The sequence below is a fragment of the Copidosoma floridanum genome, unplaced genomic scaffold (genome assembly GCF_036245765.1).
Source record: "Copidosoma floridanum isolate Cflo_tuat_1 unplaced genomic scaffold, Cflo_Japanese_pri ptg000021l, whole genome shotgun sequence".
In the NCBI taxonomy this organism is placed as follows: Eukaryota; Metazoa; Arthropoda; class Insecta; order Hymenoptera; family Encyrtidae; genus Copidosoma; species Copidosoma floridanum.
The window spans coordinates 25036486-25054089 of NW_028321898.1; the positions used below are offsets into that span (position 1 = coordinate 25036486).

A 17604-nucleotide genomic window follows, 5' to 3' on the forward strand; every position below is an offset into this window, starting at 1 on the left:
ATTTGCATATTTCCCTATGGAGATAGGTCCAGTAGAAACTGATAAGCTACCCTATATCATAAATATACATTCTTAAATCTTAGGCTAGCAGCAATACTCAAGTGGTATTTGTTCAAATCTCCGAATGATGAATGAGATGCCGTTACCATATCAACTCCTATACCTGTCTCTCGCTCTCGTTCGTTTCAACAAGTTCAAAGCTATAAAATTATTATTTTTTAAAATATTTTATTGAATTAGGTAATATCAAAGTTTTTTACTATGTCTGTCGTTTGCTTTTCATTTTGGAGTTTATTGGTTGATTCCATTGTTTATATGTTTCATGTACACATCATATTTACACAAGTGTGCACAACATAAAGAATAGTGCAATTAAAAGTAATAGAAAACACAATATTTGCATTATGTGCTAAATTTATTTTTAAGAACATATTGAGAAGTGCATTGGAATTAAACACATTATAAAATGCACTGCCACTATAAGAGAATAACAAAATAAATAGAATTTGAAGGTATCGATTCGACAATCGACTCAATTTGGTATGATTGTGCAATTTAAGTATTGAAGAGCGACTCCACAGGTGTTGTTCTTACCTGAAACTAATATAATTTCGATCAAATATTTTTAAATTTCAAACACCTGGACCTTGCATACGTGTAGTTTTGTTTTTAAAAATGCATGACATTACAAATAATATTTAAATAAGATTAAACTCAATTTTATTTTTTATTGATAATATTTATATTAAATATTTAAATTAAATTATTTACCTTCAGTTATGCATTTCTCAACTTTTTCAATTTGTATTTTGGGCTGACTGTTAAGTGTTTTAGAAAGAAGAACTTCCTTGTCAATCGTTCCATCAGGCTTTATCTAAGACATTTATTAAAACAACCGTAAAATTATGAATCAATCCATTAAAAAATTTTATGAAATTGTTTTCGTATTACTGCAGTAATTAGTTAAGATTTTAATGACAGTACAAATATAAATGTTAAGTTTTTTTTTAATTCAAAATTACTGCTCTCATTAAAAAGTATTGTTGATGATTCTAATTAGCTCAAACGTGGATTGAATATTTTATCAACAAATATAACAGCACATTGTAGTATTGTCAACTTGTTCATTTATGTAAGCAAGAACGTTTCAATCCATATAGATAAAATATTCAAAACCCTCATCAGGTTAAAAAGCCTCTCTAAAGAGTAACTTTGGCGATGCGCTGGATGGTCAAGCGTATAAAATAATTTTTGTTGGTTAAGTTATATTCAATTCACTAGCTTAATAATGTAGAATATGAGTAAATAAATGAAGATTAATTAATATTATGTTGATGTCCTAATTTAAATTTTTGTATTATTTAGCCCAATATTCAATCGATCTTTTTTGGACAAATTTTAAAAGAAAAATACCCACTGTACACCTAAACTTATAAATTAAAAATCAACAAAAACATGAAATAAAGGTCCAGCTTGAATCTTGAGCCAAATCTAGACAAAGCACAAACATTTGAATGGAGTAGTGGTAAAAATGAATTTTTTTTTGTTTCTAATATGAATATTATTTGGTGGATAGCAATAATCGTGATATATTTTTTAAACTTACGACACCAGTTTTCTTAAAAAAGCAGGAATAATAGCAATTAAGTTTTTCATCCTCGAACATCTCCGCTTCCATCTCCCCTTTTTCAACACGTTCGACCAGGGCTGAAAGATAAATACGTATTTCAAATCCCTAGTTAGAATGAAATCAAAAATTCTCTACAAATCATCACACAAATTTTAGAAAAATATTATGTCCAACTTCGTACACAATAACTTAAATATTTAAAGAGATATTAGGAACAATGCACTTTCTACGTTTCGTAAATCAAGAGAAATCAGTCCCGATTCAAATTGTAAATCAACCAATTGTCAACTTTATCAGAAGTGGAGTATTTTAATAAAAATTCAATTTACTTGTTGATGGCATCTTTTACCATAGAAAAATTTCACATTATCCAAAACTATCGAATGATTTTGAAAAACAAAAAACACTTGCGAAGATAAAACTTTTGCTTGTTCATCTTAAATGTACGTCCATATTTATTAAGTATTAGTTTTAGCTGAATACTCACTTTTGTTAATTTTAGATTCAGTAATGCAACTATTCTTGTACTGCATTTCCTGTTTGCTATTCTTCTGTGGGCCCGATGATACCTATGAAAAAAAAATTAGTAATTTTACACAAAAAAAATTTACTAAAAAAATGAATAATTATAAAATACATGTAAAATAATGAGAAAATAATTTTTTACCTCAGGATAGGCACCTGCAAAGTAAACTATAGACAGCAAAACAATGGGAGCGAAGTACTTCATCTTGACTGTAAATCAAAGTACGCGTAATCCAGGCTACTAAAAAGAGTACAGCTTACCTCAGAAGAATCAACACTCTTTTATATACCTAATTTTTCACCGGAAGGACTTCAATGATATATATATATACACATATAAACCGGAAGTCTATTACGTAGGCATATTTATCGAAATGAAAAAATAAAAAAACTAGAGCAACGCAACGATGTGTAATTTTAATAATACGAGCGCTTCATATACGAGTGTGAACAAAAGCAAGAAATTATTAGATTGGCGATAGCGGCATGCCCAAACGAACGAAAAAAGCCATTATGGTGCTCATACATACAGATTTTAACAATAGAATTCTTGTAACGTAAATACGTTAATTATAAATATAAGTATGTGTAATTTTTGAAAACAGTTAAATTTTCACGGTATGAATTTTGTAGACAAAATTTTTTTTTTCTTCGTTGCAATAATAAAATTTACGGTAATTGTTTTTCAAGCTCCTAATTAATGTTTGAGATATCATTCGAATGATAATTATTTTTGAAACTATATGCAAACAAAATATTCTATAAATATTCATACAAGACACTTATTTGTTAGTTTATTTTTCAAAGTACAAAATATCATAAATAGCCTGGACTAGTATTGCCTTCGTATTACTTTTGAAATAAATAACCAATCATATAATCTTTTGTTTGCTTATAAGTAAAGTAATATTTAAAGTACATTTGAAGAATTAAAAATAAAAAATAAAAAAAAAGTTATAAGAACTGTACTTAACTAATTAGAATGATTAAAATAACGCTTCAATGATTTCAAAAAAAGTTTAAAAACAGTTAACTAAAGATTATGTGACTTGCATCATTCGAAAAGTATACTTTGGAAATAAATTAATAGTGTTAGATAATTTTCATCAAATTTTTCCTATCATAAAAAAAGTAACAAAAGTATAACAAAAATGTTAAGACATCGTTTCTGTGGGAAAAAATATTTGGTGACTATAGTCATTATTCAAAAAGAAGGTCATAAAAACTTTTTATAATAAATTTTGAAAGTAATGACTCCATAAATAAAATTTAAGGACAAATAAAACATTTTTATAGTATTATTCATTCAACGTATACATTTGTTGATGAATCAGAAAATATTTTTAAAAATTTTACAGTCGAAACATTAAAACAAATTATAACTGGAGGAAAAATGGATCATAAAATTTTCATAGAAAAAATTAATTTGAAAATTAGAAAAATAAATCTTTGTCACGTTTTATTTGACGAAGGGAGAAATTTCCATACCCTAAGCATTTGCTATGACCATTAAAAAATCTCAAGGTCACACATCTAAACTTTTCTAGGCATACATTATCGATTGTTTTTTGAAAAATTAAATTTCTTGCCTTTTCTTATTTTAAAATATTTTATGCTAAAGAATCCGAAAAATGTTTGAATGAATTTAATATAAAAAATATTGTTACAATTATCGTTTAAAAAAATATACGCGAATACGTATGTGAGTACCCATGCTAATCATCATATTTCAGGATTCCATCAACTGATTTTCATAAATATGGGCTTATTTATTTTAGTTTCTTTTAGTTTAGTTTAGTTTATTTATTTTAGTTAGTTTTGTATATCTGAATATTTAAGTACCCAAATAAAAGAAAAAAATTTCAATTCCTTTGATAATTACTTTTTTTATTTAGATTTTATCGATTTCAGAAAATCTCCTTTTTAGAAAATATGATAATTCAATTTTCTATTGTTTAGTTTCATGAATTCACAGTAGAAGATATTTTTTTCCCTGAATAGATATTACTGTTTAAGAATAAAATGACATTTACTTTGTTTATTTTGGTCTGATCAGTTTAAGAAATGATAAATTTTATTCTATGTTACCAATTCTTAGAGATCAAAAAAATTTAGAGAGAAAATTGTTTGCAAGAATCCAAAACTACCTTTGGTTGTATAACCTTAGTTGTTTTGCAACAATTTTCTCTTCTAGCTGTCAAAAAAAAAAAAAATTCCTAGTACTCGTGAATAATAACTGTGTACACGGTAAATAACGTTTTGACCATTAGTTGACCTGTTTGTTGACTTTAAGCAGAAAATATAATAGACAAATATTTTAGGAAGACTCATAAGATATCTAAGCAATATTATTTATCATTGTGTAAAAAGGAGAAATCTGCAAACATCTATTTTTTTTTTTGTTTGATGGAGCGGGGAAAGAAAAATCTTCATAGACACCCTAGCTAATCCGATGGTAGTGTCGGATTCACCCGGTGTGCCTACCGACTAAAAACTAACCTCCCCGCATGGGACAGGTCCGTGAGGACCACTCCCCTAGAAGACAAAAGGGCATAAGAGGAGAAAGAAGAAGGAAAATAACAGAGAATTTCGGAGGCCGACTCGCTCTCGAAGAGATGAGAGGAGGGGGCACTTACGCATCTGGGCGAAGCTCGAATCTTGGCTTGCGCCGGAATGAGTAGAGTTAGAGAAGTTTAAATTTTGTATTATTGTATGTGTGTGTGTGTAGGAGTGTGAGTCCGCTGGTTATTGTGTATTTGGAAGCGTACTTGTGATTAGTGTGAGTGTTGTATAGGGTTGAGGCCGTAGAGGATACGGCGGATAGAAGGGTGCTCCTGAAGGGAGCGCACGAATTGAAGTCGCGTTCGTTTCGTCGAGATCATGGAGATGGAGATGATGCATCCGATGGAAGTAGGGGGGATTGAAGACCTAGAGTGTATTGAGGGTCCTCGGGATTCTGTGCTAGAGCGCAGGGACGTCTTATAAGGTCGAAGCGACCGGGTTGGAGACGCAAACATCTATAAACGATACCCCCGGTGACAACCAAGAGGTAGTAGTTAAATTTTCTTAATAATTAATTGTTTGTATTTAATATGGAACATAATTATTACGTTAATGTTGTTTGTTGGTCCTGAGAAGGACCGTTTGTTTATAAGCCGAGTGGGGGTGGTTTACTTCTTTGCTGCTGCTTTGGCTTTAGGTGCTGCGGCCTTCTTAGGCTTGGGAGACTTGGGTTTGGCAGCTGTAGCTTTTCCGCTCTTCTTAGCCTTGGATGGAGACTTTGGCTTGGTAACTTTCTCTACCTTAGGTTTCTTGGCTGCGGGTTTTTTGGCAGCTGCTGGTTTTTTGGCTGCGATCTTTTTCTCACCTGCTGGTTTTTTCACCACCTTCTTTTCACCCGCGGGCTTCTTTGCTGCCGGTTTCTTGGCTGCAGGTTTCTTCACTACTACTTTTTTCTCGCTTTCGCCCTTCGCTGCGAGCTTGAAACGTCCAGCTGCCCCAGTTCCCTTGGTCTGGACAAGGGTTTTCTTCTCAACAGCAGATTTCAGGTACTTCCTAATGAAGATGGACTGCTTTGCCACATCGATCTTGTAGTTGGCAGCTATGTATTTCTTGATGGCTGGGAGCGAAGAGCCCTTCTTGTCCTTCAAAGCCGCGATGGCCTTGTTGACCATCTCCGAGGCAGGAGGGTGGGTTGGCTTGGCAGCTGGTTTTTTGGCTCCGGCTGGTTTTTTCGCGACCTTCTTCGGCGAAGCAGCCGCTTGCGCAATAACGGTAGACGTAGTTTCGACGGCGTCGCTCATGGTTAGAATTGGCGAATCAGGTGGAGTTGCTGACTGACGGTACTGGGTACAAAATAGGGAGTGACGCCGTAAGGGTCCATTTTCCCTTATATCCTGTCGGCGCGGACCTCCAGGAGAGACGCTAAAAGATGCGTCAATTTCGCTCCCTCGTTTCGGTATGCGCCTGTTTCTATTTAATTTTATTTAAAATTTGATAAAAAATCGCAAGCGCCATTATCGTGCACAAATGCAACTCTAATAAATTAAGGAACAGTTGAACTATACTCTCAAGTTAAATGCTGTCAGCAAATAAGGGAAGAACATTTAATAAATTTGGTATTTCTAGAAACTATATTTTCATCCTTTGGCACATTATGCGTTAAAATGTGTATAAATAATAAATAACTATCCATATTTACCATGTAATTAACTGGTTGTAAAGTTAAATAAACAACATCATCATGTAAATTTTTTTTTAATAATAATCAGTGAAATAAGTTCTCAAATTAATTAAAACTTCTACCATACAAAGTTTTTAGCTACATCCTTACCACATTTAAATTTGTTCAGACCTTTGTGCATTATAAAATAGTGATCAAATGTTATTTACCTCTCATTCCATCTATTTTGCACTTGAATCATAAAATTTATTGTACAAAAATCCAATAAAATTTACCTTTTAACAAAAATGAAAAGTCAAGCGAGTTTCATATGTTGAATGAATATATTTTCAAAAATGTCTTAATCATCTATATAGTGGCATTACATTTTACCATCAATGTTGCAAAGTTGAAGGTTGAAAAAGGAAATTTTTTTTGTGCATCATAATTTTCGTATAACACTCGTAGTATTATATCGTCTAGTACGCTTACATTAAAAAAAATTACATTGAAACTAAGTGTAATTTTTACCTTTGACTGGTACTAACATATAGGCCTCAAATCGATAGATTATGATAGTGCCCTAACATTTTTATATATTTATGGAATTTAACATGACAAAATGTGTTGTTTTTAAGGTTTGATTGTAGTACTAGACAAAAGTAAGAATTAATTAGTTTGATTTTATTTATGTAAAAGAACTAAACAACGTGATATTACAGTCATCAAAAAAAAGTATGCTGCGTCAAACACAAACTCTTTGTATGTTGATTTAGCAACTTTACAAGACTGACAATACAATTTATTGCTACTGTGTAAAGGGCTTCAAAATTTTTGTAATTGTTTTATTTTAACATAACTAAGTTACCTGACTTTTTATTTTAATTAAGAGATACATTATTGGGAACATCGAAACATTTAAGGAAAATACCATTTCTTTACATTCATTCGAAATAAGTACAATAAATTTTTTAATATTTATATCAAATTAATATTCTAAATAAAGCCCTCAAAGCCTATTAGTTTACACGAGCTAGCTGATGTATAATATTAGTCCTACTAAAATTTTACTAAATGCTGAATAAAATTATACTATATGCACATAAAAATAATTGTAAAATATTTCGTGGTCTCTCTTTATTTATATAAGCTTGTGCAAGATATTTTGTTTTTGTGTACAAAAAATTTGCTCAATTCTTGTGTATATTGGATGCAGTCTGCCAGGTTTGTTAACAAGTTCATTAAAAAATAATTGTTTCCTTGAAATATTTTTAGAACTTCCTTTTTTAAATTAATACTTTACCATAATTTTGAGATAAAATGATTTATCACCAAACCTTTTTTATCTAGTAAACGATATGACACATTTTAAAACCCTAGTGCCATTTGTTAGACTTATTTGCATAATTATGTAGTTTTATGAATTTACAAAGTAGAATATTTCAAATAACAATTATTAAATCAACATATAATTTTCACAACCTTTTGCAATTTATTTTATTGTATTTATTTGATTTGTGTAGTTATGTAAGTTGCCCACATTTTAATTAAATGATTCCTAAATTTAGTATACCGTTCCTAACAAAATTGCTTATTAATGTAGGATTATTAATTTTCCAGATAGTTGAGTTGAATGAGACTTGGATTCACAACCTATTGTCAAGGGCAGTCCGTAAAACAATATAATTCCTATCTTGTCAACCAAATAACGTCGACACTATAGCTAAATAACATTATTTTTCATCTAAATAACTAAATTTTATATAAATTACTAAATTCCATGCTTGTGCTTTTCGTTAACAACGTACAATAAGAATAAAAAAAAAAACCAACAGAAAATCTAGTTATGTTTCATTCGTTACCATTTAATAATATATAAAGTAATTCTTCGTTTTTCTCCAGGAACTCCAATCCAGCTCACCAAATTTTTGTTTAACGAGTTAATTAAAATTAGAAAATTGTTCGACAATACATCTTTTTCTACTAAAATAGCTATTTATTTCATAAATTGTCTTAACTAAGTCGAGACTAAGAAGGATTCAATTGCCGATGGAAGAAATTACAACTATCTTGAAATTACTCGTAATTGCTTCTTTAAAATTATTATTATTCAAACACACCAATTTCACAATAATTTTGAAAGTGTTCTATGAATAATGGAAAGACATAAAAATTGAGTGTACAGGAGTTTACCCATTCAAGAATCTGAATCTGACAAAAACAAGACGGTATATTGATTAACAACTTTTTTACGGCTGTTTTAAAAAAATTCTTTTTTTTTTAAGAAGACGCAACAGTTTGCATACACTGTAAAATATTTTGACTTAAGTATCTAAGAATTTATCAAGAGCAACTGAAAACGACTGAAGATACATTCTGACAAAACTATGACCTTTAATACACATATAGACGAGACTTATAAATTAAAATAAAAAAAAACCAAGAAGCGAGGGTTTTTTTTTTAAATTTCAAATCAAACCAAACCAGGCACCTTCTCTTCTGTTATCGGTAGTGTCTGTACTTAGATTATACCGACTTTATGAGATTTCCGTCGTTTTCCTTGCCCAAGTGGCTTCAAAATTCGCTTAAAATCTTTTTCAGTCTGTGATTTCATACGCAAATCCTTTGATTTTTTCACCAGTTCCTTCTTTCTCTCAGCTTCTTTAATTTTCTTCTCTCTTGAGAAGTGCACAGCCATTTGATTGGTTCTCCATATGTGGTAAATTTTTAGCCTCTAGAAATCTGGCACTATATTTTTATTAAAAAAGTGCGTATAAAACGATTTTCGGCACCACAAAAAAAAAAAAAAAGTGTGCAGTAGAATGTGCCCACTAAAGGAGAGTGTAGGAGGAGAAATCATGCACAGCTTTAGTGCACTGTGCCTACTATTCACTCTTAAGATACACGAAAGGCATACTAAATATTAGTTAGCAGCTCTCGAGCTGGTCACCCTCTGCGTCTAAGGCTAACATCTGTCTTAAGCTGACATCTCCCTTGTCAGCAAAAATGACAGGTTAAGTCGTTTTAATTTGTGAGTATTTATTACTTGCGTATCCCTGAGCTCCGCTATTCCTGCGTAACATTTTTTTTTTTTTTTTTTTTATTGATTGGGTGTGGAGGAAAAAAATTGTCATGGTCACCCAGGTTATTTCGGTGATAGTGTCGGATCCACACAGTGTACCTACCGATTTAAAAATAACCTAAAAAAAGATGGAACATAATGAAGAATTTCGGAGGCCAGTTTCGCTCTCCAAAGGGTGAAAGGAGGGACACTTACGCATATGGGAAAAACTCAAATATTGGATTGAGCTAGAATACTGCCGTATCCTCTACGGCCTCAACCCTATACAACACTTACACTAACCACAAGTACGCTTCCAAATACACAATCCCAGTAGACTCATACATTTTTTTTTTTTTTTTTTTTTTTTGTTTGATGGAGCGGGGAGGGGAAAATCTTCATAGACACCCCAGCTAATCCGGTGGTAGTGTCGGATTCACCCGGTGTGCCTACCGACTAAAAACTAACCTCCCCGCATGGGACAGGTCCGTGAGGACCACTCCCCTAGAAGACAAAAGGGCATAAGAGGAGAAAGAAAAAGGAAAATAACGGAGAATTTCGGAGGCCGACTCGCTCTCGAAGAGATGAGAGGAGGGGGCACTTACGCATCTGGGCGAAGCTCGAGTCTTGGCTTGCGCCGGAATAGAGTTAGAGAAGCTTGAATTTTGTGTTATTGTACGTGTGTGTGTGTGTGTGTGTGTGTGTGTGTGTGTGTGTGTAAATGTGTGAGTCCGCTGGGTATTGTGTATTTGGAAGCGTACTTGTGATTAGTGTGAGTGTTGTATAGGGTTGAGGCCGTAGAGGATACGGCGGATAGAAGGGTGCTCCTGAAGGGAGCGCACGAATTGAAGTCGCGTTCGTTTCGTCGAGATCATGGAGATGGAGATGATGCATCCGATGGAAGCAGGGGGGATTGAAGACCTAGAGTGTATTGAGGGTCTTCGGGGTTCTGTGCTAGAGCGCAGGGACGTCTTATAAGGTCGAAGCGACCGGGTTGGAGGTTCGCGAGTGCGGCGATGGTGGGGTTTGGGTGGTCCGTAATGGAGGCGCGGATTTTAGACGCAAGGACGGGGGCTGCTTGTATTGGAGGGACGATGTTTAACTCCTTGATAATCTGAGTATTCCTGATGTACCACGGAATACCCAGGACCGACCTCAGTATCTTCATGAAAGGGCCCTGGATGCCCTGTAGTCGGTTTCCCTTTGCAGCGCCCCACGTTGGTATCGCGTAGGTGCTAATGCTTTTAATGATGGCGTTGAAGGTGCGCAGCTTGGTCTTCTGGGAGACGGCTTTGTTGTTGAAGAAGGGCTTTAGTTGCACGAAGGCTCCATATGCCTTTCCGCGGGTGCTGTTGATGTGCCGAACGTACGTGAGTCGACGGTCTAGCGTTACGCCAAGGTACTTGGCGGAGTAGCTCCAGTCGATATCTACTCCGTTGACCCTTATCTTCTGCAATTTCTTCCTGGGATTTTTCCAGGAGACGAGCATGGCTATAGTCTTTGCCTCATTGACGACCAGTTTCCAGAGACTATACCAGTTGAGTAGAGTGATGATGTGCTCGTTTAGAAGGGTGGTGCACCGAGAGTGTTGTTTTGACGTACAGCTGACCGCGACGTCGTCTGCGTAGACGTACGAGACTCATACATCTACATCTACACACACAAACAATAACACAAAATCTAAGCTTCTCTAACTCTATTCCGGCGCCAGCCAAGATTCGAGCTTCGCCCAGATGCGCAAGTGCCCCGTCCTCCCATCTCTTCGAGAGCGAGTCGGCCACCGAAATTCTCCGTTATTTTCCTTCTTTCTCCTCTTATGCCCTTTTGTCATCTAGGGGAGTGATCCTCACGGACCTGTCCCATGCGGGGAGGTTAGTTTTTAGTCGGTAGGCACACTGGGTGAATCCGACACTACCACCGGATTAGCTGGGGTGTCTATGAAGATTTTCCTTTCCCCGCTCCATCAAACAAAAAAAAAGTAGAGGATTCGGCGGGCGGGTGGATGCTCCAGAGGGGAGGTGGGATTTGGGTGGTCCATAATGGAGGCGCGGATTTTTGACGCAAGGACAAGGGCTGCTTAAATTGGGGGGAAGATGTTTAACTCCTTTTTTTTTTCTTTTTTTTTTTTGTTTGATGGAGCGGGGAAAGAAAAATCTTCATAGACACCCTAGCTAATCCGGTGGTAGTGTCGGATTCACCCGGTGTGCCTACCGACTAAAAACTAACCTCCCCGCATGGGACAGGTCCGTGAGGACCACTCCCCTAGAAGACAAAAGGGCATAAGAGGAGAAAGAAAAAGGAAAATAACGGAGAATTTCGGAGGCCGACTCGCTCTCGAAGAGATGAGAGGAGGGGGCACTTGCGCATCTGGGCGAAGCTCGAATCTTGGCTGGCGCCGGAATAGAGTTAGAGAAGCTTAGATTTTGTGTTATTGTATGTGTGTGTAGATGTGTGAGTCTACTGGGTATTGTCGTATTGTGTGATTGGAAGCGTACTCGTGCTTAGTGTAAGTGTTCTATAGGGTTGAGGCCGTAGAGGATACGGCGGATAGAGGGTGCTCCTGAGGGGAGCGTACGAATTGAAGTCGCGTTCGTTTCGTCGAGATCATGGAGATGAAGATGATGCATCCGATAGAAGCAGGAGGGATTGAAGACCTAGAGTATATTGAGGGTCCTCGGGGTTCTGTGCTAGAGCGCAGGGGCTCTTAGAAAGTCGAAGCGACCGAGTTAGAGGTTCGCGAGTGCGGCGATGGTGGGGTTTGGGTGGTCCGTACTGGAGACGCAGATTTTAGACGCAAGGACAGTAGCTGCTTGTATCGGAGGGACGATGTTTAACTCCTTGATAATCTGGGTATTCCTGATGTACCACGGAATACCCAGGACCAACCTCAGAATCTTCATGAAAGGGCAACCAAACCTACTAAACTAATAATGTTTTACTTGACTAAAAGGACATGTCAAGAACACCCCCTAGAGTTTGAGTATTGACAGCTTCTTTAAATTGTTGACAGCGCAATATGCAGTAAAATGGAATAATATATCGAAATATACGTTTGAAAACTTTGTTGGGCTCTGAAAAGAGCCGGTTGTTTTGGTGATTTTCTGAAGTGTGTGTCTTAAGCCCGTTCTCCACGGATGCGTCTGGCCAACTGGATGTCCTTTGGCATGATTGTCACTCGCTTGGCGTGGATGGCACAGAGGTTGGTATCCTCGAAAAGTCCCACGAGGTAAGCCTCACTCGCTTCCTGGAGAGCCATAACGGCCGAGCTCTGGAAGCGCAAGTCGGTCTTGAAGTCCTGGGCAATTTCACGCACAAGGCGCTGGAAGGGCAGTTTGCGGATAAGAAGTTCGGTGCTCTTCTGATACCGACGGATCTCACGGAGGGCCACTGTTCCTGGCCTGTAGCGATGGGGCTTCTTGACACCACCAGTAGCTGGCGCACTCTTGCGAGCGGCTTTGGTGGCCAACTGCTTGCGCGGGGCCTTGCCTCCGGTGGACTTGCGCGCTGTTTGCTTGGTACGAGCCATATCTTCACAATGATAATAATACGGGGTGAGCGACGGACGAAAAGGGAATGCCGGTTCCATGGGGAGCGCCCCCTTTTTATACGTTCCAAAACGGGTAGGAAAAAGAGACTGGAGTTTGGGGGGCCGTTGCCGATCAAACAGTCGTAGAGAGGGTAAAGTTTCGAGGAAGCCTATAAAAACGGGGGCTCAAAGTACCTTTGGCATCAAAAAACCTTTCTTGGCTGACTGGTACAGTGTAACTTTATTCTAACTACACCAAAATGACTGGTCGTGGTAAGGGAGGAAAGGGGTTGGGAAAAGGAGGAGCCAAGCGCCATCGCAAGGTCCTTCGTGATAACATCCAGGGTATCACCAAGCCGGCCATCCGCCGTCTGGCTCGCCGTGGAGGAGTCAAGCGTATCTCTGGACTGATCTATGAAGAGACCCGCGGTGTCCTCAAGGTATTCCTTGAGAACGTCATCCGTGATGCCGTCACCTACACCGAACACGCCAAGAGGAAGACCGTCACTGCCATGGACGTTGTCTACGCATTGAAGAGACAGGGACGCACTCTCTACGGTTTCGGCGGTTAATTTAGTTAATTTTTTGGGGGAAAAAACAATCGGCCTTTTTCAAGGCCACCAATATATCCAACGTTTACTACTGTTGTCATATGTAATTCAACAATTGCCGGGAATGTAGCTTAGCTAACTGCGCTTATAGCATGTCTGGATGCAGACTGTGCTTGATCTATGGTTTTTTTTTTTTTTTTTTTGTTTGATGGAGCGGGGAGGGGAAAATCTTCATAGACACCCCAGCTAATCCGGTGGTAGTGTCGGATTCACCCGGTGTGCCTACCGACTAAAAACTAACCCCCCCGCATGGGACAGGTCCGTGAGGACCACTCCCCTAAAAGACAAAAGGGCATAAGAGGAGAAAGAAAAAGGAAAATAACAGAGAATTTCGGAGGCCGACTCGCTCTCGAAGAGATGAGAGGAGGGGGCACTTACGCATCTGGGCGAAGCTCGAATCTTGGCTTGCGCCGGAATGAGTAGAGTTAGAGAAGTTTAAATTTTGTATTATTGTATGTGTGTGTGTGTAGGAGTGTGAGTCCGCTGGTTATTGTGTATTTGGAAGCGTACTTGTGATTAGTGTGAGTGTTGTATAGGGTTGAGGCCGTAGAGGATACGGCGGATAGAAGGGTGCTCCTGAAGGGAGCGCACGAATTGAAGTCGCGTTCGTTTCGTCGAGATCATGGAGGTGGAGATGATGCATCCGAAGGAAGCAGGGGAGATTTAAGACCTAGAGTGTATTGAGGGTCCTCGGGGTTCTGTGCTAGAGCGCAGGGGCTCTTAGAAAGTCGAAGCGATCGGGTTGGAGGTTCGCGAGTGCGGCGATGGTGGGGTTTGGGTGGTCCGTAATGGTGGCGCGGATTTTAGACGCAAGGACGGGGGCTGCTTTTATTGGAAGGACGATGTTAAACTCCTTGATAATCTGGGTATTCCTGATGTACCACGGAATACCCAGGACCGACCTCAGTATCTTAATGAAAGGGCCTTGATCTATGGTAATGGCTGCATTAAATACTCTTAAAGATAGCTAAGAGAGGGAAGTGTTATTGTGTTGTAGTGAAAGTATCATATATTTAAGTCTTGGATCATGGGCCTCGAAGAATCGGTAAACTTTCCCCCTCATTGTCGCATTTCGAAGAGTTTTTTTTTTTTTTTTTTTTTTTTTTTTTTTTTTTTATTAGGAGGATGGTGAAAATCTTACATAGACATCCCCAAGGAAGGGGATAGTGCCGGATTCTTACCGGCTAAAAACACCATCTGGGGACCAGCCTTGCGGCTCTACACCCATGGAAAAGGAAGAAAGTTAGAAGTGGAGGAAAAAGAAGAAAGATGTTTGATGCAGCGAAAAATAGATACCTAGCTCTAGCTCAGGCGAGAAGGCTTGGCGTTTGCGCGTTGAAGCGGAGGGCGAGAGCTGACTTAAGTCAGGTTTGAATTTCGAAGAGACAAATATACTCCTTTAAAGTTGTTGCTGTCTCTCACTGTTTGTTCCAACTGCTCTTATTGTAAACTCAGTACTCATCTCGACTGTGGAACTTTGTGTATGTATATATATCAAACGTCTAAACGATATAATAATCGTAAAGTTTTTCGAATCCACCATTTTTTTTTTTTTTTTTTTTTTTTTTTTGTTTGATGGAGCGGGGAGGGGAAAATCTTCATAGACACCCCAGCTAATCCAAGAATCCACCATAGGCTTGCTCATTTACCCTTTAGTCCTGTTCCCTGGTCCTATCTTGAATTGAAAAATTTTAAAGGATAATGATAATTAGATGAAGGATTAGATAAATAGATTATGTTTACAGTTTTTAATCCATAATGGGTCTAGTCTGGCTGAAATTCCGGATGATAACATTACGTGGTACTTATACATGCGTATCTATATGTTATTCGTTGCTTATGACAAGCATATATACGCACAGTTAATGTATGAAACTATAAATTAAGCAATAAATGAGCTATTGAATATGTCACTGAGTCAATGCACAACGCTATTCGTATCAAGTATCTTCATAAATCTAAAGTTTAGCATTAAATAACAAGAATCCTGTGATTGTAAACAAACGTAGTTAAACAATTCACCTGGAAAGTTTAATAATAACAGCAAAAAAGTTCTCATCGACAAAGCTGTAGGTTTTTTAGCAAACACTAACAGCATGTCGTTAATGAAAATAATATTGACAAGTTAACGACTAAAGGCTATAGTTTTCTGAGAATGTAGATGTATATTTGTTATTTTAAAATATGGAAACAAATTTTTTATTTATTTAGTCAAATTTATGTATCCTTTTAATAAATTGCGGTTGACAAGTACAGCCTTAAATAATTATTATTATTATTATCATTATCAGTTTGTTTACCGATTCAATGATTATGACTACTACATAATACTTCTTTTCACAATAAACAGTATGTAGTATAATACACAGCATCTGGATCCATTGTTTATTAGTTAACTGTAAGAACAGTTGTTGGGATCTATTATGGATCCATAACTGTATGTATATATGATCGCAACATTTTTATGAGCTACAATATATAGATCCAGATTGTCAGTTAGTTATTGCCAATTGTGACGTGGGCAACAAATTAAAAGTACTTCATTTAGACTGACCCTGAGCTACATTGTTAGAATAAAGTTATTCACGTTCTAACAATTTTGAGGCCCTGAGAAGGGCCAGTTGTTATCGTGGGGAGTTGATTTACTTAGAGCTGGTGTACTTGGTTACGGCCTTGGTTCCCTCAGAAACGGCGTGCTTAGCCAATTCACCAGGCAGTAAGAGCCTCACGGCAGTCTGAATTTCCCGGGAGGTGATGGTGGACCTCTTGTTATAGTGGGCCAGGCGGGAAGCCTCAGCGGCGATACGCTCGAAGATGTCGTTGACGAAGCTGTTCATGATACTCATCGCCTTGGAAGAGACACCAGTGTCGGGGTGGACTTGCTTCAGAACCTTGTAAATGTAGATGGCGTAACTTTCCTTCCTTTTCTTATGCTTCTTCTTCTTATCACCCTTGGTGATATTCTTTACGGCTTTTCCTGCCTTCTTGACGGCTTTACCAGATGCTTTGGGTGGCATGATGGTGCGATGGGTGAATGGACTAACGTTGATAGTTAGAAACTGAATGTGGGTACCCTGTTTCGCCTCTACTTTTATGAGCGTCCCATGGCTTACTCCGAAATTTACCCCCACTTTTTCAGAGCATCGAGGCAGCAACGCCTAGCCAACCATCTCTGACTCTCCCCTGCGCTGCGAGTAGACCGAGCAGCTGTTGGTTCGCCGTAACTGTATCCAGTATTCTCCATAAGTAGGGGTAGATTTTGGAGTAGCAACTCGAAGGCCTATATAAAGGGGTTCTCTATGGGAAACAAGACCATCAGTTACCGCTTACTGCGACTTTCGTAGTACGTGAGCACTTAATACACATATTACTAACATGTCGGGACGTGGCAAAGGTGGTGGTAAGGTGAAGGGAAAGTCCAAGACTCGCTCGACTCGGGCTGGACTCCAGTTCCCCGTAGGACGTATCCACCGTCTTCTGCGGAAAGGCAACTACGCCGAACGAGTGGGTGCCGGTGCGCCTGTGTACTTGGCCGCCGTCATGGAGTACTTGGCCGCTGAGGTTCTCGAGTTGGCTGGCAACGCAGCTCGTGACAATAAGAAAACCAGAATCATCCCCCGTCACCTTCAGTTAGCCATCCGCAATGACGAAGAATTGAACAAGCTGCTCTCTGGAGTAACAATCGCCCAAGGTGGTGTCTTGCCCAACATCCAGGCTGTACTTCTACCCAAGAAGACCGAGAAAAGCTCGTAGATCATCTTTCTTCAAACAACAATCAGTCCTTCTTAGGACTACAAATATGTGAAAACGTAATTAAACTAATTTTAAATCATTAAATGATGCCAAAATATCACTATTGTTACGATGAATTCAATGGTCATTATTTCTCTTCCACAAGGAATTTCTGAACATGCGCAGTATTAAATCAACTTTGTTTTTACCACCACCGGATTAGCTGGGATGTCAAAAGATTTTCCCCTCCTCGCTCCATCAAACAAAAACAAAAATTAAAAAAAAACATCGTTCTTGAGTTTGTGGGTGTAACTTTTCGTGAATGTAGATATTTTCAGAATGGTTGTTGAACAAAAC

At 37.8% G+C, this 17604-nt stretch overlaps 6 protein-coding genes across 6 annotated transcripts; 2 read left to right on the forward strand and 4 right to left on the reverse strand.

Moving 5' to 3' along the window:
• Positions 1–415: 415 nt before the first annotated feature.
• LOC111643432 (uncharacterized) lies at positions 416–2422 on the reverse strand. Its single transcript, XM_089594691.1, has 5 exons — positions 2298–2422; positions 2118–2199; positions 1607–1707; positions 772–874; positions 416–600 (listed from the first exon to the last, which is right to left on the reverse strand). Exons 1-5 carry the CDS (start codon positions 2358–2360, stop codon positions 533–535), a joined length of 417 nt encoding a protein of 138 aa, XP_089450817.1. The 5' UTR covers positions 2361–2422; the 3' UTR covers positions 416–532.
• Positions 2423–5267: 2845 nt separating this feature from the next.
• On the reverse strand, positions 5268–5999 carry LOC111643454 (histone H1-like). The gene has a single exon (XM_023391318.2). It carries the CDS (start codon positions 5956–5958, stop codon positions 5326–5328), a length of 633 nt encoding a protein of 210 aa, XP_023247086.2. The 5' UTR covers positions 5959–5999; the 3' UTR covers positions 5268–5325.
• Positions 6000–12465: 6466 nt separating this feature from the next.
• Positions 12466–12904, reverse strand: LOC106637908 (histone H3). The gene has a single exon (XM_089594268.1). The coding sequence runs from the start codon at positions 12902–12904 to the stop codon at positions 12494–12496; it is 411 nt and encodes a 136-aa protein (XP_089450394.1). The 3' UTR covers positions 12466–12493.
• A 260-nt stretch (positions 12905–13164) lies between these two features.
• On the forward strand, positions 13165–13476 carry LOC149374216 (histone H4). The gene has a single exon (XM_089594266.1). The coding sequence runs from the start codon at positions 13165–13167 to the stop codon at positions 13474–13476; it is 312 nt and encodes a 103-aa protein (XP_089450392.1).
• Positions 13477–16088: 2612 nt separating this feature from the next.
• On the reverse strand, positions 16089–16554 carry LOC111643884 (histone H2B.1/H2B.2-like). The gene has a single exon (XM_023392189.2). The coding sequence runs from the start codon at positions 16530–16532 to the stop codon at positions 16158–16160; it is 375 nt and encodes a 124-aa protein (XP_023247957.2). The 5' UTR covers positions 16533–16554; the 3' UTR covers positions 16089–16157.
• A 336-nt stretch (positions 16555–16890) lies between these two features.
• LOC106637861 (histone H2A) lies at positions 16891–17321 on the forward strand. The gene has a single exon (XM_014350824.2). The coding sequence runs from the start codon at positions 16891–16893 to the stop codon at positions 17266–17268; it is 378 nt and encodes a 125-aa protein (XP_014206310.1). The 3' UTR covers positions 17269–17321.
• The last annotated feature ends 283 nt before the right edge of the window (positions 17322–17604 follow it).